The sequence below is a fragment of the Mesocricetus auratus genome, unplaced genomic scaffold (genome assembly GCF_017639785.1).
Source record: "Mesocricetus auratus isolate SY011 unplaced genomic scaffold, BCM_Maur_2.0 Super-Scaffold_100062, whole genome shotgun sequence".
Taxonomy (NCBI): domain Eukaryota; kingdom Metazoa; phylum Chordata; class Mammalia; order Rodentia; family Cricetidae; genus Mesocricetus; species Mesocricetus auratus.
The window spans coordinates 2,279,409-2,302,927 of NW_024429234.1; the positions used below are offsets into that span (position 1 = coordinate 2,279,409).

The window sequence follows — 23,519 nt, forward strand, 5'->3', positions numbered from 1 at the left end:
ATGATACACTGATTCTTTTTTTTTTTTTTTGGTCTTTATGAGACAGGGTTTCTCTGTATTGTTTTGGAGGCTGTCCTGGAACTCGCTCTGTAGACCAGGTTGGCCTTGAACTCACAGAGATCCGCCTGCCTCTCTGCCTCCCAAGTGCTGGGATTAAGGGCGTGTGCCACCAATGCCCGGCATGATACTCTGATTCTTAAAAAGGATGTGAATATCTTACTCTGAAAACCTGTGGCGTGGGTTCAGACCCCTTGTCTTAACCTTCACTGCTGTGTCCTGGTGGGTCCCAAGGGGGCCAGGCAGATTGTTGGGATTGTCTTCTATTTGTTGGGAGGCGAGTGATGAGCTCCTACCCTTGGTCTATAAGCTTGGAGGCCAGGCACTGAAGGTAAAGAGTGTCTGGTGAGGGTGACCTGTCTGAGTCCCATTCTTCCTTGCAGAAGCATGGGCAAGTCAGTAGAGAGAAAGAGACTAGGTCCCGGCTGGAGGCCTCTAGGTGCTAGGTTTGTTTGAAGCTAGGGCCCCCAATGACCTAAAACTTCTACTTCAACCGAACTCTGCCTTTGGAGGTCACCTCCCTGGCCTGGGTGGACGTCTGTGGGGAGAGGGAACATGATTTTGGTGCCTTAAGGGTCTAGGTTCAAATCTAGGATCCATGACCACAGATTGTGTCTGTCATTCATTTGTGAAACACTCCCTGTCTCTAGGTCCTGTCTCATCTTGCTGTGGGTAACAGTGAGGTTGTGCATTTCCATATTCAGAGACCTTCTCTGGGAGGGCAAGGACACAGACATGGACCACGTGAGCTCATGGTAGACTGGGTTCTAATGGGCACACGAGTCCTAGAGAAGGTAGAGGAGGCTTCCCAGGAGAACAGAAGCTCCAAAGAGCTTGAGTAATGTTCTGGACTTTGCTGTAGAGCAAGGACTCAAGACAACCCAGGAAGCAGCAGGAGCTTGTGCAAGGGTCCGGAGGTAGAAATCCGTGTGGTGGCATTTCACGAGTGCACCATACCTGTCTTGCAGTGGCTGATGCTTTAAGGAACACGTGCTCACATCAGCTTGGTCCAGGCTAGTCTCTGGGTAGAAACAGAAAGAGGAGGCCCTGCTGTGACTGCACCACTCTTGGGTCGGCCCCAGTCAGCAAGGCCCAGGTGGGTCCTGCCTCAGAGTTCCTCTGGAGCTTTCCCACTCTGCTGCTGTTGGTGCCACTCTTGGATTTTTCTGGGCATTGTCTCTTCCCAGAACTGTAGCCGGTTCTTCTTCAGCTTCACCCCAATCCGTGGTTCTATGCCAATCTCTAAGTATTGTTCTAACTGGTTTAACTGGGGCCAAGGAGGCAACCCCTTGCCGTTGGGGTTCCTGGGGGAGAGGAATGAATGAGAATCAAAGTTTGAATTCATGCCCTGCGTAGGGGCCGATATGAGACCCAAACCCTGGCATGCGCTGCCACCTACTCACCCTGTGTATGCAAACTTGGTCCATTGGGCCATCATGGTCAGGCTCAGCTGCTTCTCTTCCTCTGTGGCCTCTGGGAAGGCTGGTAGAAGGGACAGATCTGGATCAGGATCAGGTGAGGCTTAGACTATGATCAAAGATCCCTGGTACAAACTGGAAAGCTCTGTTTTCAAAAGACCACCTTGGGACTGAATGTCTGTCTATCCTTACCCAGGAGGTTGCTCTCATCTGTGAGGAAAGGACCTCCGAAAATAAAGGGACTCTCCGACCCATGGTCAGCCTTCACCCAGGCTGGCTTGAACTTGGCAAAAGAACTGGGTGTATGCTGGAACTCGTACAAGAAGACAGGGCACCCAGCATCTACAGAGAAGGCAGGATTCATGTTAGGTGACCACAGTTAAATCAGGGCATCTGGCAGCACATGCTTACAGTGACATCAATCATCATCATTGTCATAATAATGGTGCAGACCAGAGGTAAGCAGTAAGCTCTCCTGAGCTCTCCTCTGACTTACTATGTAGCCAAAGGTGACCTTGAACTCTTCCTGGTCCTACTGCCTCCACTTTCTAAGTGCTGGGATGGAAGTCACCGCACCTGCCTGACTAAGCACAGCTCTGTGTGTTGTATCATTTGTTTCACAGGATGACCTTTAGATCAGTGTTTCTCAACCTGTGGTTCGAAACCCACTGGGGTTGTGTATCTGATATCTTGCATATCAGACACAGATATTTGCATTATGATTCATAACAGTAGCAAGATTGTAGTTATGAAGTAGCAATGAAATTTTTTTTTGTTTTTTTTTCCGAGAAAGGGTTTCTCTGTATTGTTTGGAGCTGTTCTCTGTCTTAGATCTCGCTCAGTAGAGTGGGTTTGGTCTTGAACTCACAGAGATCCACCTGCCTCTGCCTCCCAAGTGCTGGGATTAAAGGCGTGCGTCACCATCGCCAGGCTGCAATGAAATCATTTTGTGGTCAGAGGCCACCATAACATGAGTAACTGTGTTAAAGGGTCGTAGCCTTAAGAAAGCTGAGGACCACTGCTTTAGATGAATCGCCACTGTGTTCCCCCTTTACAAATGATGAAAGTGAAGTCCAAAGAAGACCTCTTGCACAAAGTCACAAGGTTAAGAATCTGGAGCTGTTATAGGACTGTGCCAGGTTCAGGGGAAGCAAGACATCTCCCAGGAGAAGCACTTAAAGAGAACCAAATTTCTCACCAACCGAATGATTCCCCAAGAAAGAGTTAGTGATGGGTCTTGTTGGGTGATCTTTGGTAAGTCACTTTAGCTTTCTGAATCTCTGCTTCATCTGCAAACTTTCCTGCCAGAGGCATCACCCACTTCTGTAGTGCTGCATCTCAAAGAAAAAGGGCTTGGAGATGGCAGCAGGCGAGGGATGCAAAGCATCTGAGGACCCTGTCTCTATCAAAAGCAACATCATCACCTGCGATGGTACAGGGAAGGCAGGGCAGGTGGCTAGGGCTGGCTTACCTTGGAGGTGTCTTGAGAAGTTCAAGGTAGGAATGACGAAGGCAATATCGCTTAGCAGTTCCTGGAAGGCATACCTTGTAGCTGGTGCATCTGAGTCATTGTCTAGGTATTCATCTATCACAGTGGACATCATCTCAGGGGGTATATCCTGGAGTGAGAGGTCAGGCTCAGGCCTGTTCAGGTCCCACAGCTTTGACAGACTCCCTACAGATTCTCACATCCTCTGCCATAGCTTCTTTTGTATCCTGGGGCTCATACTCCAGGGGACAGCCACCCACCTCCCGCCCCACTCCCTGCCTCCCTGGGTGTTTTATTAATAGATTGTGTCTGGGTAGGAAAAGCTCAAGTGTTGAGTTAAGTGTTAGCCCTGTGGCCACTGACAGTGGCCACATCGGGCAGGTGCCTGGACTGCTCTGACAGTCAGTGTCTGGTAAGTTGTTTGTGAGGTCTGCAGCACAGAGTGTGGTCTGGAAGCTGATGTTAGGTGGAAGGTAACTGGAAATAAGCAACAAGTGGGGGCGCCTCATAGTTCCAGAGAGCAGCAGCAAGGTTTCTGAAGGAGAGGGCTCTGGGGTTTCCAAAGAAGAGCGCACACGTAGGTGCTTCCTGGGTATCTGATCAACTCTTCACGTGCAGTGCCGTCTCCCCAGGAGAGCTCAGGCGCGCAGGAAGCATCATCTCCATTTGAACTGGAGCTGTGGGCTCCGAGGGACTGGGAAAAGCCGACAAGTGACCAGGACTAGGATCTGTCTGACCCCAGGTCCACCTGGCTCCACACCTGACAATGGGATCTTAACATTTGTGCTCTGGGGCACTTTCTTGTCTGTGCAACAGGGATAGTGACAGTTTCTGCTTCACAGAGCTGCCATGAGAACCAAACAGGATGGATGCCTAGCTGCTGAGCATGATACAGTCCTGGGCATGCTGGTTGTGCTCATGAAGGGGGACAATGTCCATGGGGACAATGCTGTTGCTGCTGATTTTCCTTTGAGAACCATAACTACCTCAAACCATTTTTTTAAGACAGAGTCTCACTCTGTAGTTCAGGCTAGCCTAGAACCCACTATGTAACCCATAGGGTGACCTCAAATTTTCTGTAATTTTCCTGCCTCAACCTCCTAAATGCTGTGATGACAGCCCACAGTCACCATTCCTGGTCTCTTTGATTTTAATGAAATTGAGACTCATCAGTTGGGTCAGGAGATTTGGTGGCTGGTAATCAGCTGGGAGCAGATCAGAGAGTGCTGTACTAGGTGCCCAGCGGTCCCTCCCTCCTTCCTCTCACCTTACCATAAGGGCCAAGAAGGGCCTTGAAATCTCTAGCAGGTCCTCCTGGCTCAAATGTTCCAACTTATCCAGCATATTCCAGACCTGTGGGGACAGACACCAGGTCCTCTCAGTATAGTTCAATCAGGGTTCTCTGCCCTCGGGCATTCCTAAACCAGTGTTTACAGACTCATGGTAGAGCCATGGGTAGTCAAATCCACAGCACACAAACCATAACTGAGAAGCTCCTGATTGCTAAGAGTGGAGATGCCTAGGTCAGCGGCATTGCATTCAGTGGTCAGAGGCTAATGGCAGAACCAGCAGGGAGGAGAATATTTATTTAATATTTTCTTTTGTATCTCTGTGTATATGTATTTGTGTGTACATATGTGTGTGTGCACATGTGTGTGTGTGTGTGTGTGTGTGTGTGTGTAGGTCAGAAGTTGATGTTGGTTGTTTTGCTCAATCTCTTTCCACCTTGTTTTGTGAGACAGTCTCTTACAGAACCTGGAGTTGATCTGTTTGGCTAGCCTGGCTGAGCAGTGAGCCGCAGGATCCTCCTGCCCTCTCCTCCCCAGCACTGGGATTATAGGCATCCAGTGCCTACCTGGATTTTCTATGGGTGTGCTGGGGATTGGGCTAGGGTTCCCCCATGGTTCACCTCAGAATCTCAGGGGTGCTAGTTAAAAGCATCACATGTTGTCTGATATGTTGGCTCATGTCTTTGAGGCAGGAGGATTAGCTTAACTTTGAGGCCAGTCTGGGTTACATAGTGAGTCTTAGGACAACTGGACTACAGGATGAGACCCTGCCTTAAAACAAGAAGCAAACAAACAAAGACGCCAGGCAATAAAATCAAGTTTTGGCTTTATATCTTACAGGTAATTTTGCTTTTGAGATAAGAGCTCACATTGTAGCCCAGGCTGGTCTCAGACACTCCTACCTCTGCCACCTGAGTGGATACAGGAGCATCCTTGATGCCTGACTTAGATGATCTTGCTTTAGTAACACATGACATCTGACTTTTTGAGTTCAAATATCAGGTCTACCACTTACTAGGTCCATGAAGTTACTTGAACTTCCTGTGCCTCAGTTTTCTAATCTGGGAAAGAATGTCAATGGTTTGCCCCCTATGATCCTTGTGGGATCCAATTCATGTGTATCCAAGCCCTGGACAGAGACGCTGAATTTTATGGTGGATTGATTTTCAGTGGGGGGGGGGGGGTTGTCAAGACAAGAAGTCTTTTGCTTCTCTTTTTTGACAGCATGGCATCACTTAAACAGAGCACTGCACTGTGAGCTGGAGTGACCCATACTAGTAGCTGCTCAAACCACAGAGTGAAGAAACACTGTGGGCTCTTTCCTCTGTGAGAGGCTTCATCCACTGAAAACAACTGATGGGTTAAGGGGTAGGCTTGGGGGCAGGGAACTTGGCTGGCGTGCGCGAAGACCTGTGTTTGGTCTTCAGCATCATCGGAGAGAGAGAAACGTTTCTGCCGAGATGGGTAGACAAGTAAAAATGGTGGGATGAAGCAAGGTGCCCAGGAGTCCAGCACGGCGGAGCACTGCGTACCCAGACTGGATGAGAAGACACCTGACCCATCACATCTCTAGTCAGTCAGTCTCTCAGGCACAGAGTCTCTCTCCCCCATCACTCAGAGCAGCACAGTTTATCAGCCAGCCACCATCAAGAATGCGCTGTAGGTTAGCACTTCCCAGAAGACCACTTTGCAAAAGCTGGGTCTTTAACACAGGGGACATTTGCTTGGTGAAATGACACTCTGCTTTCTCACCTGTCAAACGGGAGTTGCTGGAGAGCTTGGAGCATGGCCGTTGTGGTGATGATGTGGAGAAGGCTGCCTGCACAGGGCCTTGAAGAGCAGGGCCAGAGGACACTCACCTTGAGTATGAGCCAGCCAAACTCATGATTGTTGACTCCCAGGAGGTAGGGCACAGTGGGGAATTGCTTCTCTGTTAGGAGCTTCTCTGGGCTTTGTGGGAAGAAGGAATCGTTGATGATGTAGGAAACGTTCACATTATTCTGCAGGAAAAGCAAGGCAGGAGGTCCACTTTGAGGACCCAGCCTATTGATTCCTCAAGAACTGGACAGGACCCCTCTGGGTCACTGTCTGTCATCATCTTCAAAGAGGTGACATACTTGCTTGTTAAGGTCTTTTCCTTCCTTCTGCAGCAGACACTGCACCAACTCGGCCGAGGATACGGAGCTGCAGGCCAAGGAGTTGGCAAAGGTCTGAGGACAGACAGAAGAACGTTGCCTTAGTCACACACCTTTCACATCTTGAGCACTGCTCTCTGTAATGAGCTGTGATGTCACTGTCTGGGTCCAAGCTAGTCCGAGAGACCAGCTACCAACCAGGGGGCTGATCCCTGTTCCTGTGTCCTTTTTCTAGTTCAGTAATAGTTTGTAGTACCAATAAGGACATGCATGAGCATGTCTGGCAGAAAATGGAAGGGGTGCTGAGTCTGGAGCAGGGGTAGGGGGGCTGGAGGGATGGCTTCCAGAGAGACAGAGGAGGTCTGCAATTTGTGGTAAGGAAATCTCCCCTCTCTATGGTGAGATGAAGGTTATCTCTTGGGTCTATAAGAAGCAATATGTTGCCGGGCGTTGATGGCACACGCCTTTAATCCCAGCACTCGGGAGGTAGAGGCAGGCGGATCTCTGTGAGTTCGAGACCACCCTGGTCTACAGAGCAGGTTCCAGGACAAGCTCCAAAACAACACAGAGAAACCCTGTCTCAAAAAAAAAATAAAAGAAGAAGCAATATGTCCCTCTGCAGTTCCTGAATTATCCCTCAAACCCAGTGTTACTGCCCACTCCTCCATCACAGCCAGGGCCTGGAGCCAGCCTCTCGTCACTCACCCCAGAAGTATCTCCAGAGCTTGCCTAGACTCTGTCTTCACCATCTCCCTGGCCTTTGGCCTCCAGAATTGCTCTCTCCATTCAACTGTCCACTCCATATGGCATACGTTTGTCTCCCTGCCACTCGGAGCCCTTGGCATCCTGCCCTAACTCTCAGACGTGGTCTTTCAGGTCCCCACACTGCTCTCTACATATTCAGTACATTCGCCTCTTGCCCTGGCTCCTACCTGATGGCTTCCTGCTTCTATGACCCATCACTTTGACTTATGCTCGGAGTTTCTGCATGCACAGTTCCTATTAGAGAAGCTCCTGGTGGCTTCTTCTGGCTACTCCTCACAAGGGGACAAAACTCGTGGGCAACAGCATGGCTGGGAATGGAAGGCTCCCGAAGAACCCTTGGGTAATGGGGAGATCACTACAAATGCCCCCAGGGAAGGGCCAGAGATAACCTGCTCAGGGTGGCCTTCTCCAGAAAGCCACGTCTGGCTCTGCCTACCTCCTGGGCTGCACTAGTCATTGCTTCTGAGCCTATTGGTGGCTCTCTAGTGGTGACTCCTGGCTACATACCTGACCCAAAGGTTAGCACAGGCTGGTTTTTAAGGCACACTTAGTACAAGAGAGTGAAGGAAAGGCAGACCTGAGCTTCAGGCCATGGGTTTATCTCCTTCAGTATCTTGTTGATGACAACCCCACTCTGGGATATGGCTCTGTGGAAGAGCCCCACAGACATTGGAGACAGGACCTGGAACAGCAAGGAGGACGGATGATGTCAGCAGGCAGAGGAACTAGGGGGTCTGGGGCCCCAGGAGCCCTCTCAGACCTGGCCACAATTGTTACTTCTCGGTGGTAACTCACCAGGGACGAGACGATCAAGCCACCAGCAGAGTTACCGAAGATAGTGACACAGTTGGGATCACCCCCAAAGGGGGCTATGTTTCCCTGTACCCAGCGTAGAGCAGCCACTACATCTAGCAGGCCTCGGTTACCAGGCATGTGCTTGTCCCCGGTGCTAGGGGCAGGGCAAGGCAATGATTAGCACAGAAAGCTCCCAGGACATATTTGCTTTGACTCAGTCGCCAGGGCATTGGGCACTCCTCTGTTTCCCAGTCCTGGCTTGGTTGAGTCACCATTGGCACCTGTTTTCCCAGTATATGGTGTGGGCAGATGTAGCAGGGCAGCCTGGTAGAGTTGGCTCTCAGATCAATAATGGATCTTGCTGCTCTTTGCCCCCATTCCCTGCTAGGACTCCGCCCCACCCTTTGCCCAAGTTCAATGTTCAGTTGTGGAGCCCTGAGATTCTCTCTCTCTCTCTCTCTCTCTCTCTCTCTCTCTCTCTCTCTCTCTCTCTCTCTCTCTCCCTTTCCCTCTCTCTCCTTTTCTCCCCTCTCTCACGTGTGTGTGTGTGTGTGTGTGTGTGTGTGTGTGGTGCATTCACATATGAATTCCTGTCAAGTGTACACACATAGAGACCAGACAGCAACATTAGGCATCTTGCTTAGCTGCTTCTTAGTTTTTGAAACAGGGTCTCTATTGACTACTTAGTGCCGGGATTACAGACATATGCAGTCATATCCAGCTTCTATATGGATGTTGGCGACCCCAATTCAGGTCCTCATGTTTGCATGGCAAGCAAACTTTATTGGGTGAACAACACCCTCACCTCCTCTACCCTTAGATTCTCAGGAGAAGACCTTCCTCCGGGCTGCGATGTCCTTTTCCAGGCTGGCTATCTTACCTGAGGAAGCCAAAGATCCCGAGGCGGTACTGAACAGTGACTACCACCACATCCCCATAGGCAGCCAGGGCCGATCCATCATGGGAGGTGGCAGAGCCAACTACCAGAGAGCCCCCATGGATCCATACCATGACCTGTAGAAATGGCTATGAGTCAGTGGCTCCCGCTTCTGGGACTTCTGCCACCCACCCAACAGCCAGTCAGGGTGTGCTAAGCACTTCTGGGGTGTTTAGGAAAGGGGGGTGTAGAGAGGCAGGCGACGTGGCACAGCTGGATAGGCTCCTCTGGACTATATACCGGCAGTCTGGCCCCTGCGGTGGTCTTCGTGGGGCTGTAGATGTTGAGGATCAAGCAGTCCTCAGAAGTCGAGTAGATCTGAAGCTTTTCGTTGAGGGTGAATCTGCCGTTGATCATTCTTCCTACATCCTGCAGGCACCTGCAGCCAAGGCGGATCCCAGGGCCGGCTATCAGCTCCACACGCCCTGGCGTCCAGCAGGTGCCGCCACCCTACCCTCTTGCCCACCTCCTGCAGGGGTGCTCACATCGGGGGATTGGTGCTGGCATCCCTCACACCTTCCCAGGGCTGTGGTGGGAGTGGGGCTGAGAACCGCAGAGGCCCTAGTGGTGCTTGAGCAAACGGAATGCCCAGGAAGACATTCACCAGGTGGTCTGTACCCTTCACGCCCACCTGCCGACCTCTCACACGACCCAGGGGGGTATCCACTTCAGGCTGAGTGACACTGGCTCCTGAGATCGGGAGAGAGAGGTCACCGGGTGAGTCTACAGCTTCCAAGAGGGGATTGAGGAAAGACGGACTTTTAGAATGCGGGAGCGTTTGTTTCTCCAGTGTCTATTCTGTGGGGTTGGTTCTATTTTGAGCACTCTCCACACAGTATCATGGCTGAGCTCTCCAGCAAGTGGTTACTTTCGTGATTATTATTTATTTGTTTTTGGGAACGTTCAGTCCGGCTTTGAGTTTGCTACATAGTGGAGGCTGGCTTTTAACCTCTGATCCTCCTGCCTCTGCCTCCTCAGTGCCAGGATTACAAGTGCGTGTTAGCACACATGGTTTCTATCTCTATGATCATCCCTGGCTTCCTCTTCTTTACCTTTGTGTCACAACCTCTGGGCTGAATCAGACCTGCTGCCCACTAGAGCTTTAGGCTAATCACGTGCTAAATATGGCGTGTTAGTCAACCTTGTTACTTCCTGTGCCTAGATGCCTTGACATCTGGAGCCTGGTTATTTTAAGTCCACTTAGCCTGCATTACTTACTCTTGCCCACTTGCAAAAACAAGAAGGGAGTCTATCCCCGTTTCCCCGTACTTGTTCTGTCATCTGGTGACTTCCTTGTGTGGTCTTATGGGGTGATTTGTACCCCCACTTTTCAGGGGACTGTGAGTAAACTTCCTTCATGACACTCTTGTCTTACTTGTGTCCTTTAAAGCATGAAGATAAGTGGGGATTGGGTGGGGGGCTGGGGGGCTGGTGGGGAGAAGCAGGCGTGGAGGGGAGGGAGCTGGGACTGACATGGGAAGCAGGCTTGTTTCTAATTTTAATATATAATAAAAAAGTGTTTCAGAGAAAGAAAGAAAGGAAGAAAGGAAGCAAGCAAGCAGGCTGAGCAAGCCATGGGAGGCAAACTAGTAAGCATCTCCAGTGCACGCCATCTGAATCAGCTCCTGTCTCCAGGATCCTGCCTTGTTTGAGTTTCTATACTGACTTCCTTCAGTGATGAACAGAAATGCTGATTTGGAAGCCAAATAAACCCTTTCTTCCTCAACTTGCTTTTTGCTTAAGTGTTTTGTTGCAACATTAGAAAGCCTAAGGAAAATTTGTACAAACAGTGGGGCATTGTGACAGATCTGACTATGTTTTCTGAGGCTTGTGGAAGGGCTTTGGAAGTTTGGCCTAGAAGAGACATTGAATGTTAAGCTCTGTGGGATGTTCTGTGGGAACTTGAAAAATAAAAATATTAAAGCAGTGCAAAACAACAACAACAATAAAGGACATAAAGATAAGACTGGAGATATAGCTCAGTGGTGCTTAGTATGTTAAGGCCCTGGGGTTCAGGCACTAGAAAGTAAATAAACACCATCACCATCACAAACCCCTATCCCCCATAGACCATGCAGGAAGATAATGAGGGCCCCTGCTCAGGAGGATACACAGTGCCTGCATTCTTCTACACTGGGCCCCTTCCCTGAGAGGGCTGCTTACTCTTACTGGTCCCTGCCTCACTCTTGTCTCCTCCTTCCTCAGGTTTCCTATCAAGCCAGAAACCCCACTTCACAGGTTCAGGGAGTATGTCTTACCAGTGACTGTGGCAGGAAATGCCAGTAGACAGGCCACCCAGACTAGGACGTTGGTCCCAGCTTGTACCATTGTCCCCATATTTCTCATAACCAGCAGTGGAAGAAGCTGTGGAAATCAGGGGAGGACTTGCGTTTTATAGCACCTTTCATCCTGTAAAAATTAACTTGCTTCACCCTAATTGGTTGATGGTCAGCTCTGGAGTTAAGCGTCCTGTGCTCTGGCGGCTCCCAGAGCAGAATGAGTCTCCTGGAGAGGCCTGATGATATGGCGCCCCCTGGTGTTCAAACACCAGCTCTAGCTTGGCATGGTGCTACACTCCTACAGTTGCAGTGGCTGAATTCCAGGTCAGCTAGACTCTGAGCTTCCTGTACGACTCAAGATGAATTCCTATTCCCCAAAGGAGGACTAGGCAAGTAGAAAAGAGGAATCATTCCAACCTAGACTGAAACCCAGAAGCACAGAGACCTCTCTAAGTCTCCCAGCCCAGCATTTGTGTACACTGTGATGAGGGATGGCTCCAAGCCCTCCTGCTTTTCTGGTACGTGTTGGTACTTTTCATAGGCTTATGTGTTGGGGTTTACAACTTTTCAAGCCTAGGTGGCGTATTGCTGCTTTCTCGACCTTTATAGGATCCCCAGGTAGCCATTTTGGCTCCATTTAGGCATTACCCTATTGAGAGAACCCCGAAGGAACTCAGCTTGCCACAAATTGCTGCCTGGCTTCATTCTTTTTAAACATTCACCAGGCTACCCTTACTGGCATCCTGAATATGCATAGTCCTGGTGCCATGCCCACCATGAAAGTCTGCTTAAGTGTGGCTTGAGCCCGCTTGGACCATGACTACAGAAGCTAATGAGCCGGTTACCAGGGTATTGGAATCCTGAGGTGACCCTGTTCACTGAGCTTGTAGAGGGAATCCCAGGCCAGCCTTTAAAGTGAAGAACTAATAGTCTTGACTGTTATTACAGGAGGGACATCATTTATGATTTCTGAGATGTCCACAAGGCACCCTTCCTATTATCCTAAACAGAATACGTGTGCATGTGTATGCATTAAAAAAGATTTATTTATTTTTATGTATGTGTGTGGATGTATCCTACCTGTCCAAGAGCATGGGAGATCTTTCCATTTTCTGAGGGTTTCTTTAATTTCTTTCTTTAAAGACTCAAAGTTCTTGCAATACAGGTATTTCACTTGTTTGGTTAGTGTTACCCCTAGGTATTTTATGTTGTTTTGTGGCAATTGTAAAGGGTGATGTTTCTCTGATTTGTTTCTCAGCCCTTTTATTGTCTGTATAAAGTAGGGCCATTGATTTTCTTGAGTTGCTCTTGTAGCCTGCCACTTTGCTGAAGGTGTTAATCAGCTGTAAGAGTTCCCTGGTAGAGTTCTTTGGGTCATTTATGTAAACTATCATATCATCTGCAAATAGTTTGACCTCTTCCTTTCCAGTTTGTATACCCTTGATCTCCTTTTGTTTTCCTATGGCTCTGGCTAGAACTTCAAGTACAATATTGAAAAGGTATGGAGAGAGTGGACAGCCTTGTTTTGTTCCTGATTTTATCGTAATTGCGTTGAGTTTCTGTCCATTTAGTTTGATGTTGGCTGTTGGTTTGCTGTATATAGCTTTTATTATGTTTAGGTATGTTCCTATTATCCCAGATCTCTCGAAGACCTTTATCATGAAGGAGTATTGGATTTTGTCAAAGGCTTTTTCAGCATCTAGTGAGATGATCATGTGATTTTTGTTTTTCAGCTTGTTTATATGGTGGATTACATTGATGGATTTTCACATGTTGAACCATCCCTGCATCCCTGGGATGACCTACTTGATCGTGGTGAATGATTGTTTTGATGTATTCTTGGATCCGATTTGCCAGTATTTTATTGAGTATTTTTGCATCAATGTTCATGAGGGATATTGGTCTGAAGTTCTCTTTCTTAGCTGTGTCTTTGTGTGGCTTGGGGATCAAGGTTATTGAAGCCTTGTAAAAAGAGTTAGGCAAAGACCCTTCTGCTTCTATTGCGTGGAATACTTTGAGAAGAATTGGTATAAGCTGTTCTTTGAATTTCTGGTAGAATTCTGAACTGAGGCCATCTGGACCTGGGCTTTTTTTGTTTGGGAGACTTTTGATGACTGCTTATATTTCCATAGGGGTTATAGGTCTATTTAAATTGCTTATCTGTTCTTGATTTAATTTTGGCAAGTGATAGCTATCCAGGAAGTCATCCATTTCCTTTAAATTTTTGAATTTTGTCGAGTATAGGTTTTCAAAGTATGACCTGATGATTCTCTGAATTTCCTCAGAGTCTGTTGTTATGTCTCCCTTTTCATTTCTGATTTTGTTAATTTGCATGTTCACACTCTGCTGTTTGGTAAGTTTGGACAAAGGTTTGTCTATCTTGTTGAATTTCTCAAAGAACCAACTCTTCGTTGCATTGATTCTTTGTATTGTTTTCCTAGTTTCTACTTTATTGATTTCAGCCCTCAATTTGATTATTTCCTGGCGTCTACTCCTCCTGGGGGAGTTTGCTTCTTTGTGTTCTAGAGCCTTCAGCTGGGCTGTTAATTCTCTGGTATAACTATTCTCCAGTTTCTTCATGTGGGCACTTAGTGCTATGAACTTCCCCCGTAGCACTGCTTTCAAAGTGTCCCATAGGTTTGGGTATGTTGTGTCTTCATTCTCATTGAATTCTAGGAAGTCTTTAATTTCTTTTTTTATTTCTTCTTTGACCCAGGAATGGTGCAGTTGTGCATTATTCAATTTCCATGAGTTTGTATGTTTTCTGCAATTTGTGTTGTTGTTGAATTCTAATTTTAAAGCATGGTGGTCTGATAAGATGCATGGAGTTATTCTAATTTTTTTTGTAGCTGCTGAGGTTTGATATGTTGCCAATTATGTGGTTGATTTTTGAGATGCTTCCATGTGGTAGTGAGAAGAAGGTATATTCTTTTTTATGTGGATGAAATGTTCTATAGATGTCTGCTAATCCCTGTTGGGTCATTACTTCTATTAGACCCTTTGCTTCTTTGTTGAGTTTCTGTCTGGTATTCCTGTCTAGTGGTGACAGTGGGGTGTTGAAATCTCCCACTATAAGTGTGTGGGGCTTTATATGTGATTTAAGTTTTAGTAATGTTTCCTTTAAAAACGTGGATGTCTTTGTATTTGGGTCTTAGATGTTCAGAATAGAAACTTCATCTTGGTGGATTTTGCCTGTGATGAGGATGTAATGACCTCTTTCATCTCTTTTGATTGATTTTATTTTAAAGTCTAATTTGTTAGATATTAGGATTGCCACCTCTGTTTGTTTCTTGGGTCCATTTGATTGGAAAATCTTTTCCCAACCTTTAGCTCTCAGGTAATGTCTGTCTTTGAGGGTAAGGTGTGTTTTTTCTAATACATTCTGTTAGCCTGTGCCTTTTTATGGGTGAGTTAAGGCCATTAATATTGAGGGACATTAGTGACCATTGATTGCTCATTCTTCTTTGATTTGGAATGGTTGTTGTTGTTGGAATTATGTGTGGAATTCCATCCCTTTGTTCTTTTGGCTGTTGGTAAAGTGGGATTATCTAATGCCTATGTTTTTCTGGTTGTAGTTAACTTCCTTGGGTTGGAGTTTTTCTTCCAGAACTTTCTGTAGGGCTGGGTTAGTGGATACATATTACTTGAATCTAGTTTTGTCATGGAATATCTTGTTTTCTCCATCTATAGTGATTGAGAGCTTTGCCGGGTATAGTAGTCTGGGCTGGCATCAATGGTCTCTTAGTGTTGGTAGAATATCTATCCAGGACCTTCTGGCTTTCAGAGTTTCCATGGAGAAGTCAGGTGTAATTCTGATAGGTTTGCCTTTATATGTTACCTGGCCTTTTTCCTTAGCTGCTCTTAATATTCTTTCTTTATTCTGTATATTTGGGGTCTTGATTATTATGTGGTGAGCGGACTTTTTTTGTGATCCACTCTATTTGGTGTTCTGTAAGCTTCTTGTACCTTCATTGGCATGTCTTTCTTAAGGTTGGGAAAGTTTTCTTCTATGATTTTGTTGAATATGTTTTCTGCCCCTTTGAGGTGGTTTTCTTCACCTTCTTCTATACCTATTATTCTTAGGTTTGGTCTTTTCATGGTGTCCCATATTTCCTGGATGTTTTGTGTTAAGGATTTGTTGGACTTAAGATTTTCTTTGGTTGATGAATCCATTTCTCCTAGTGTATCTTCAACACCTGAAATTCTCTCTTCCATCTCTTGTATTCTGTTGGTAATGCTTGAATAGGTAGTACCTGACTGTTTGCCCAGCTTTTCTATTTCCAGCCTTCCTTCAGATTGTGTTTTTTTAATTGTCTCTATTTCAGTTCTCAAACCTTACACTGTTTGGATTGTTTCTTACAATTTTCAGGTTATCTTTTCATCCATTTGTTGCATTTTATGAATTTTTTTGGTTTGTTCTTTCTTCCATTTCTTTTATTTTTTGGTTTGTTTTTTCTTCCATTTCTTGCATTTTTTTGGTTTGCTTTTTCTTCCATTTCTTATATTTTTGTTTGTTTTTTCTTCCATTTCTTGCATTTTTGGGTTTGTTTTTTCTTCCATTTCTTATATTTTTGTTTGTTTTTTCTTCCATTTCTTTGAGGGATTTTCCTATATCCTCTTTTAGGGCCTCTATCATTTTCATGAAGTTGTTTTTAAGGTCATTCTCTTCTGCTTCATTTGCATTGGAATGTTGGAGTCTTGCTTGTGTGGAGTCTCTAGAATCTGGCGGTGTAATATTTGTTTTTCTGTTGTTGAGTGTGTTTTTGTATTGTCTCTTTCCCATCTCTTCTTCTAATGGGCGCAGAAAGAGCCCCTTACTGGTCTGGTGGTTAGGGGACCAGAGTTCCCTTTCGGTGGGTGCTAGCAAGTCCAATAATCTGGTAGTTCTTCTATTCCTCATCTTAGTTCTGGTCCCATTGGTGGAGAAGGCCAGCAATCTGGGGGTGCTTAGCCTCCCACGTGGTCCCCTGGTCCCTTTGGTGGAAGAGAAGACTTGGGATCTGGGGTGCATGGCTCCCGCTGGGATGGGAAGCTCTGTGTCAGTTCCCAGGCAATCCCCAGGCACTGGAATGCAGGCCTGGATGCAAGGCCTGTTTTACCTGGTCCCACCGGACCAGCTGGTCCCCTGGTCTCATTGGTGGAAGAGAAGACCTGGGATCTGGGGTGCTTGGCTCCCGCCGGGATGGGAAGCTCTGTGGCCTTCCCCAGTCACTGGAAGGCACGCTGGGATGTGGGGCCTTGTTTACCTGGATCTGCTGGTTTCCTGGTCTCGTTGATGGAAGAGAAAACCTGGAATCTGGGGTGCTTGGCTCCCACCAGGACGGGAAGCTCTGTGGCAGTTCCCAGGCAATCTGAAAATGTTTTTAACATTAAAATTTTAACTTAATTTTATGTGTATGGGTGTTTCATCTGCATGTATGTATTGTGTAGCACTTTCATGCCTGATGCCCAGAAGCTAGAAGAAGGTGTTGTATCCCCTGGAACTGCAGTTACCATGTAGGTGCTGGGAATGGAACTTGGGTCCTCTGGAAGAGCAGCTAGAGCTCTTAACCCATGAGCCATCTCTCCAGCCCTTATTGGTAGCTTTTAAAAAATTAATGATTCAAATCTTTATTAGTCTGTGTTTATGGGTGTTTTGCCTACATATGTGTGTGTGTACCAATGCATGCAGTGCCCCTGGAAGCCAGAAGAGGGCATTGTATCCCTTGGGCCTGGAACTATAAACAGTTATGAACTGCCAAGTGGCTGCTAGGTCAAACTTCAGTCCTGTGAGAGAGCAGCCACTGTTTCCAACTGCTGAGTCATTGCTCCAGCATCCATTTTTAACATTCTGAGGAATTTCCACACTGGGTTTTCATGTGGATACACCAGATTAAGTTTGCACTTCCATAAATCCTGTATTTATCTTCTTCTTCCTCCTCCTTTTCCTCTTCCTCCTCCTCCTTTTTATCTTCACCTTATTCTGACTGGGTTAAGATTAAATCTCAATATACTTTCAATTTTGCATTTTCCTGATGGCTAAGAATGTTGAACATTTAAAAAGATATCTCTTAGTTATTTGTATTTCTTTTGGTTTTCTCTGTTTAATTCCGTGCTCCAGTTTACATATATTTATTTTTATTTTATTTTATTTGGTGTTTTGCCTGTAATGTATGTGTGTTTGAGGGTGTTGGATCATGGAGTTACAGACAATTGTGAGTTGCCACGTGGGTTTTGGGAATTGAACCCAGGCCTTGTGGAAGCATGCTCCAGTTTTTAATTGGGTTGTTTGTTTCCTTGATGTTTAGTTTTTTCTTTCCTCTCTCCCCCTCCCCCTCCCTCCCTCTCTCCTTCTCTCCATCCCTCCCTCCCTCTTTCTTTCTTTCTTTCTTTCTTTCTTTCTTTCTTTCTTTCTTTCTTTCTTTCTTTCTTCCTTCCTTCCTTCCTTCCTTAGTTCATTGTATGTTCTAGATACCATACCTCTGGCAGATATATAGCCAGTAAAGATTTTTTCCCCATTCTGTAGGCTGCCTTTGCTGTACAGAAGGCTTAGCTTCATGAAGTCCCATTTGGTTTTAAGCCTGAACTACCAGAGTCCTGTTCAGAAAACCCTTTCCTGTGTCTATAAGTTCAAGTGTGTTTCTCTGTTGGATTCAGAATGTCAGGTCTCATGTTGAGGTCCATTAGCATTTATTGAAGATACTGCCTTTTCTCCAAAGTGTGTTGTGTTCTCTTTGTCAAAACTCAGGGAGCCGTATCAGTGTGTGATTATATCTGGGTCCTCTATTCTAGTCTACTGCTCAGTGTGCCTATGTTTACACTAGTACCATGCTGTTTTTATTACTATAACTCTATGTTTCAAATCAGGGATGATGATGTACAGCAGTGTTTTTATTGTTTAATATTGTTTGAGTCATTCTGGGTCTTTTTATGTTTCCATTTTGAGATTTTTTGTAGGACATATGTATCTAGAAATTAATCCATTAGCTTAGTGGGGTTCTAAATTTAAAAACACAGAATGAAGGAGTTACAGGAACGTTTTATTTATTATGATATGCGGTATGGTGTATGTGTGTGTGATCACACATGTATGTATGCATGCATGCAGGTTCGAGTAGATTCAGATGTGGAGGTCAGAGAACAATTTTCTTGAATTCTGGCTCTCTCTGCTTTCTGATCTGCTACCAAGTGAGCACTTGTCATCACATGCTCCTGCTGCATGGCTGGAACATCTTGTATTTCATGCTAGAATGCACTGAAAGGTCCAAAGTGTGGCAAAAATAAATCTCTCAAAGTTAACTGATACCAAAGTAGCATATCTAACTCTCTCTCCCAACCTCCAGAAGCAGACACTAAAATTTTAGGGAAACGCCTACAACCACACCATCTAATATAATAACATTTCAGGCCCCGAGGGCACAAAGCAGCTGGCATCTTCACACTCGTCTGGTGTGAGATGGTCATTTTGAAGGGAACTCAACATTATCTTTTCTTTCCCTATTTGCCTTTAAAAATGTGTTTCTGGTTGTGGGGATCAGGCCTAAGGTCTTTCACATGCTAGACAAGTGCTACACTGTGAGCCTTAGTTTTAACACGTGTCTCTCCCCTTTTTCTTGATTTTTTTAAATTTTGAGACAGGGTCTCAGTAAGTTTTTCAGATGGCTTGGAGTTAGCTCTGTCTATCAGGCAGGTCTTAATGTGTGATCTTTTGCCTCAAACCTCTGAGTAGTTAGGATTATGGGCCTGTACCACCTAGTTTGACTTTATTTCCTTTTTTGGTAATTCTGGGCTGAATCCAGGGTTTTGTGCACTAGGTAATCCCTCTACCATTGAGCTGATCACTAGCCCTACAGTTTCTCTAAATGTTCAACATACTTTCCACATGACTCAATGAGTCTGCTCTAGGTCTGAATTCTAAAATTTGATGTGATCATATGAAGTTATGTATGCAAATATTATAAAGCTTTATTAAAAGTAGCCAAACTTATTAACACGTGTGCAGGTAAAACATTCATACACGGAAAACAAATAAGTCTTAAAAAGTAGCCAGATCTGGGGGCTAGAGTAAACTTGCTGTACAGGCATGAGTACCTGGGCTCAAATCCCTTGCACACATTTAAAAACCAGACATAAGCCAGGCATGGTAGTGTGCGCCTGTAACTTCAGTGCTGAGAAGTGGGGACAGGCAGATCCTGGGTGCTAACTTGATAGGCAGTCTAGGTAAATCTGTGAGACCCAGGCTCAGTCAGAGATCCTGTCTCAAAAAAGTAAATGGGGAAATAATTCAGAAAGCTATCCTAACACCAACTTTTGGTCTTAACTCATGCTTGCAAGAGCTAGTACCGGCTTATCCATACATGGAGGGATTAGTCATACATGGGGGAGTTAGTCATACTTTGGGGAGGTTAGTCAAGCAAGAGAGGCATGGGGGGAATAGAGAATATTTAGGGGCAACAGTTGGTGACAAAATTACTCATATGGATGCCCTGGCAAGTAGGAGGTGGTCGGGTGGCTCTGGGGTTGCAGGAGCACTGTGAAAGGCAGGAAGATAGCTCCCTGCATGAGCTACCTATCCCCACAGAGCTAGTGGGTAGGAACCTCTGCTCCTTGACATGTCAGGATCTCCTGTTTCTCACCATAATCCCACAGCCAGGGAGGATTTCATAGACGACAATTTTAGCAGATTGGCAATGGTCTTGTGAGTGTGGTCCTCACAGTGTCTATAGACCAAATGGCACTGGAGTAATGGCAGAGACAGGACACAAGGAACTCCCCTGGGCCCACTCCACCTCCCTGCAGGGTGATTCAGAGATCAGCATACCGTGTGCATACCTCGTCCTCATCTCACAAAAATGAATCCAATTACCACTTGGACAGACATAGGAGAGGATATATTTTCTTTTTTATTGTTATTTTTATTTAAATTAGAAACATGCATGCTTCAAATGTCAATCCCAGCTTCTACCCCTCCACCAGCCCCACCCCTACCCCCATCCCCACATTCTTCCCCAGGGAGGGTGAGGCCCTCCTTGGGGGAATCTCCAAGAGTCTGTCATTTCATCCAGGGCAGGACCTAGGCCCTTCCCCATGTGTCCAGGCTGAGAGAGCATCCCTCCATGTGGAATGGGCTCCCAAAGTTCATTTGTATGCTGTGGTGAACACTAGTCTACTACCCAAGGCCCCAGAGATTTCTGAGGCCTCCTCACTGACTTTACATTCATGGAGTCTGGATCAGTCCCCTGTAGTCCTCTTAGTCATCAGTCTTGGGTTCAAGAGCTCCCGCTTGTCCAGTCAGTTGTCTTTGTGGGTTTCACCAGCATGGTCTTGACCCCTTTGCTCATCACTCCTCCATCTCTGTTGCTGGGTTCCAGGTGGTCAGTTCAGTGTTTAGTTGTGAGTATCTGTCTCTGCTTCCATCAGTCACAGGATGAAGGTTCTAGGATGTCACATAAGGTAGTCACCAACCTTATCATCAGGTAGGGACTATTAATGTAGTCTCTCCGCTATTAATTAGTTTCCCAGTTGGTGTTATCCTTGTACATCTCTGGGAATCTCACTAGTGTCAGCTCTTTCCTCAAAGCTATAATGGCTCCAACCATTATGGTATCTCTCATCCTGGTCTCCTCTATTCTAACCCCAACTCAGCCTTCCTGCTTCTCCATGTCTTCTTCTCCCCTCCTCTTATCCCCCTCTCTTTTTCCTGGTTCCTTCTCTTCTTCCCCATGTTCCTAATCTGCTCAGGAGATCTTGCCACTTTCCACTTCTCTGGGGTATAATGCATATCTCTTGTGAATCTCCCTGTTTCTCAGACTCACTGGCCCTGGGATTGCAGGCTGACACTCCGCTGATCCATGTCTAAAATCCATATATGAGTGAGTACATACCATGTTTGTCTTTTTGTGACTGCGTTACCTCACTCAGGATGGTTAATTCTAGTGCCATCCATTTGCCTGCAAAATTCAAGATTCCATTGTTTTTTTTTCCACTGAGTAGTACTCCATTGTGTAAATGTACCACATTTTCTCTATCCACTCTTCAGTTGTGTGGGCATCTAGGTTGCTTCCAGGATCTAGCTATTACAAATAAAGCTGCTATGAACATAGTGGAACAGACATCCTTGTTGTATGAATAGGCATCTTTTGGGTATATGCCTAAGAGTGGAATTGCTGGGTCTTCTAGTGTTCTTATATTGCCTTTTCCCCATCACTTCTTCCAGTGGGTATAGAGTCTCTTCCTGTCCTGGTGTATAGGCGACCAGGGTTCCCTTTCAGGGGGTGCAAGCAAATCCATTACTTTCTGGCCTCTGCTCTCTGTCCTCTGCCCCAGTGTGGGCGGAAGTGGACCAGCTCTCTCTCAGGCTCCTGGTTGCTTGGTCATCCATGGGGGTGGGGGTGGGGGAGTTGACCTGGCTGCAGTCCCCAAGCGGGGGGGGGGGGGGGATATTCGAGAGAGGGCGGGCGTGTCACCTCTGCCCTCTGCCCTGGGTTTGGGGAAGTGGATCAGCTCTCTGTGCAGGCTCCTGGTCTTTTGGTTGTCCTTCCAGGGGAGGGAGTCGACCTGGCTGCTGTCCCCAAGCCTGGTGATCCGAGAGAGGGCGAGCAGGAGGAAATCGGGTCTAAGATGGGGGCTCGGTGCTCTCCTCTGGCCTCTGCCCCGAGTGTGGGCAGAAGTGGCCAGGATATATTTTCTTATTTATTTATTTGGATTCTTTTTCTTTTTTTCTTTTCTTTTTGGCTGTAGAGTACATTTTGCTTAGCTCCTCTTTTTAAAATATTTATCTATTATACATCCTGACCACAGTTTCCCTTCCCTCCTCTCCTCCCAGCGTGCTGTGTCACGCTGAAAATGGAGGGCAGATTTCCTTCGATGCCAAAGATGGATGAAATACTATCTTCAGGGTCAATAGCGAAGGTCTGGGGCCTTTATGTTTTCTCCAATTAATGTCCATGGTGGCTGAAACCTGGGAGCTTTAAGCTCTATATTCTTAGGGATTGTTTTCTGCCTCCATAACTATGTGCAAACTCAGTCTCCATAGTTTTGTCATAAGGAGGAGGAGTCTTAGGGTTACTATTGCTGTGACCAAACACCACAATTGAAGCAACTTGGGGAGGATAGAGATTATTTGGCTTATACATCAAAGGAAGTCCAGGAATTCAAACAGGGAAGGAACCTGGAGGCAGGAGCTGATGCAGAGGCCATGGAGGAGAGCTGCTTACTGGCTTGCTCTTCATGGCTTGCTCAACCTGCTTTCTTATAGCATCCAGGACCACCAGCCCAGGGATGGCACCCTCCCTGATTGATTACTAATTAAGAAAATGCCTTATAGACCCATAGCAGGCTCTTCTGGAGGCACTTTGTCAGCTGAGATTCCCTCCTTTCAGATAACTCCTAGCTTGTGTCAAGCCAGCACAAAGGAGTGTGTTGAGGTGAGTCCCACCACAAGGACAACATCTTTGGGAATGGAATTGGTGCTATGACTTATTTGTTTTTAATTTTTGTTAGATTCTTTATTGATTATTTGGGAGTTTTACATCACACACTGCAATTATGCTTACCTCCTGGTCCCCCAATATCCTCCCCTCACCCCTACAACACCCCCACAAACAAAAACAAAACCAAGTAAGCAAGCATGCCAACTAACAAAAAAACCAAGAACAAGCAAACCAAAAAAAAAACCTCCCCCAAACAACCCCCCAAACAACAAAAAACCCCAACAACAACCAAAAACCTCTTGGCTTTTCCTTCTTTTCTGCCTCTCCAGCACATCTTCATTCATCCTGGTGACACTGGGGGCATTGGTGTGTCACATAGTATACACTTTTGTCCTATCAGCTTTACTAGTAAGTGTTCATTGCAATGAGTCACTGGTCTGGTTCAAGGCCTCTGGTTTCTGCTATACCATCATCACTGGATCTTCACCAGAACTCCTCTGGGCTATTCTATGACCGCACCGAGTCATAGAGACCCTGGGGTATCCTTCTACAGGACCTGTCTTTTCACAAGCTCCAGCAGGTCCTAGATGGGGTAGAAGCTGGAGTGGGCCATCCCAAGGCTACATGAAACTTGACAAGAGATGTATTGTCTAATTATAAGTCATAACACTGGGATAGTGGGAATACATCCACCCCACCCTCACCCCCACCTGATGGAGCTCCACTCAGATGGGGACTAGCCACCTGGCATCCAAGCCCTGACTGGTGGGAAGACATCCATGGGCCCACCCATGAGTCTCATTGTGATAAGCAAATGTGATGGAGAAATGGGAGAGGAAGTGAAGGGGAATGGTTCATGCACTGTGGAAAGAGGTGGAAAAGAAATGAAGACAGTAAGGAGTGGCTTCATGTGCTAGAAGCTGCATGGTGGTAATACTGAGATG

General features: G+C 46.3%; 1 protein-coding gene and 1 long non-coding RNA gene across 2 annotated transcripts; one reads left to right on the forward strand and one right to left on the reverse strand.

The window, feature by feature from the left end:
* Window positions 1–807: 807 nt before the first annotated feature.
* Ces3 (carboxylesterase 3) lies at window positions 808–11,258 on the reverse strand. Its single transcript, XM_005076185.4, has 13 exons — window positions 11,144–11,258; window positions 9,371–9,575; window positions 9,126–9,264; window positions 8,829–8,962; window positions 7,949–8,102; window positions 7,731–7,835; window positions 6,371–6,463; window positions 6,113–6,253; window positions 4,237–4,317; window positions 2,947–3,094; window positions 1,668–1,817; window positions 1,461–1,539; window positions 808–1,361 (listed from the first exon to the last, which is right to left on the reverse strand). The coding sequence occupies exons 1-13, from the start codon at window positions 11,229–11,231 to the stop codon at window positions 1,166–1,168; spliced, it is 1,713 nt and encodes a 570-aa protein (XP_005076242.1). The 5' UTR covers window positions 11,232–11,258; the 3' UTR covers window positions 808–1,165.
* On the forward strand, window positions 9,467–10,611 carry LOC121136315. The gene is made up of 2 exons (XR_005873453.1): window positions 9,467–9,602; window positions 10,403–10,611. It is a non-coding gene; the product is annotated as an uncharacterized LOC121136315 (long non-coding RNA).
* Window positions 11,259–23,519: the final 12,261 nt, after the last annotated feature.

Coding starts and splice junctions, on each gene's coding strand:
- Ces3 (XM_005076185.4), bottom strand. CDS start 11,231: ATGAGAAATATGGGGACAATGGTACAAGCTGGGACCAACGTCCTAGTC. Junction 6,464..7,730: donor ACCCATGGCCTGAAGCTCAG/GTCTGCCTTTCC, acceptor GTCTGTCCTCAG/ACCTTTGCCAACTCCTTGGC. Junction 6,254..6,370: donor GAAAAGACCTTAACAAGCAA/GTATGTCACCTC, acceptor CTTTTCCTGCAG/AATAATGTGAACGTTTCCTA.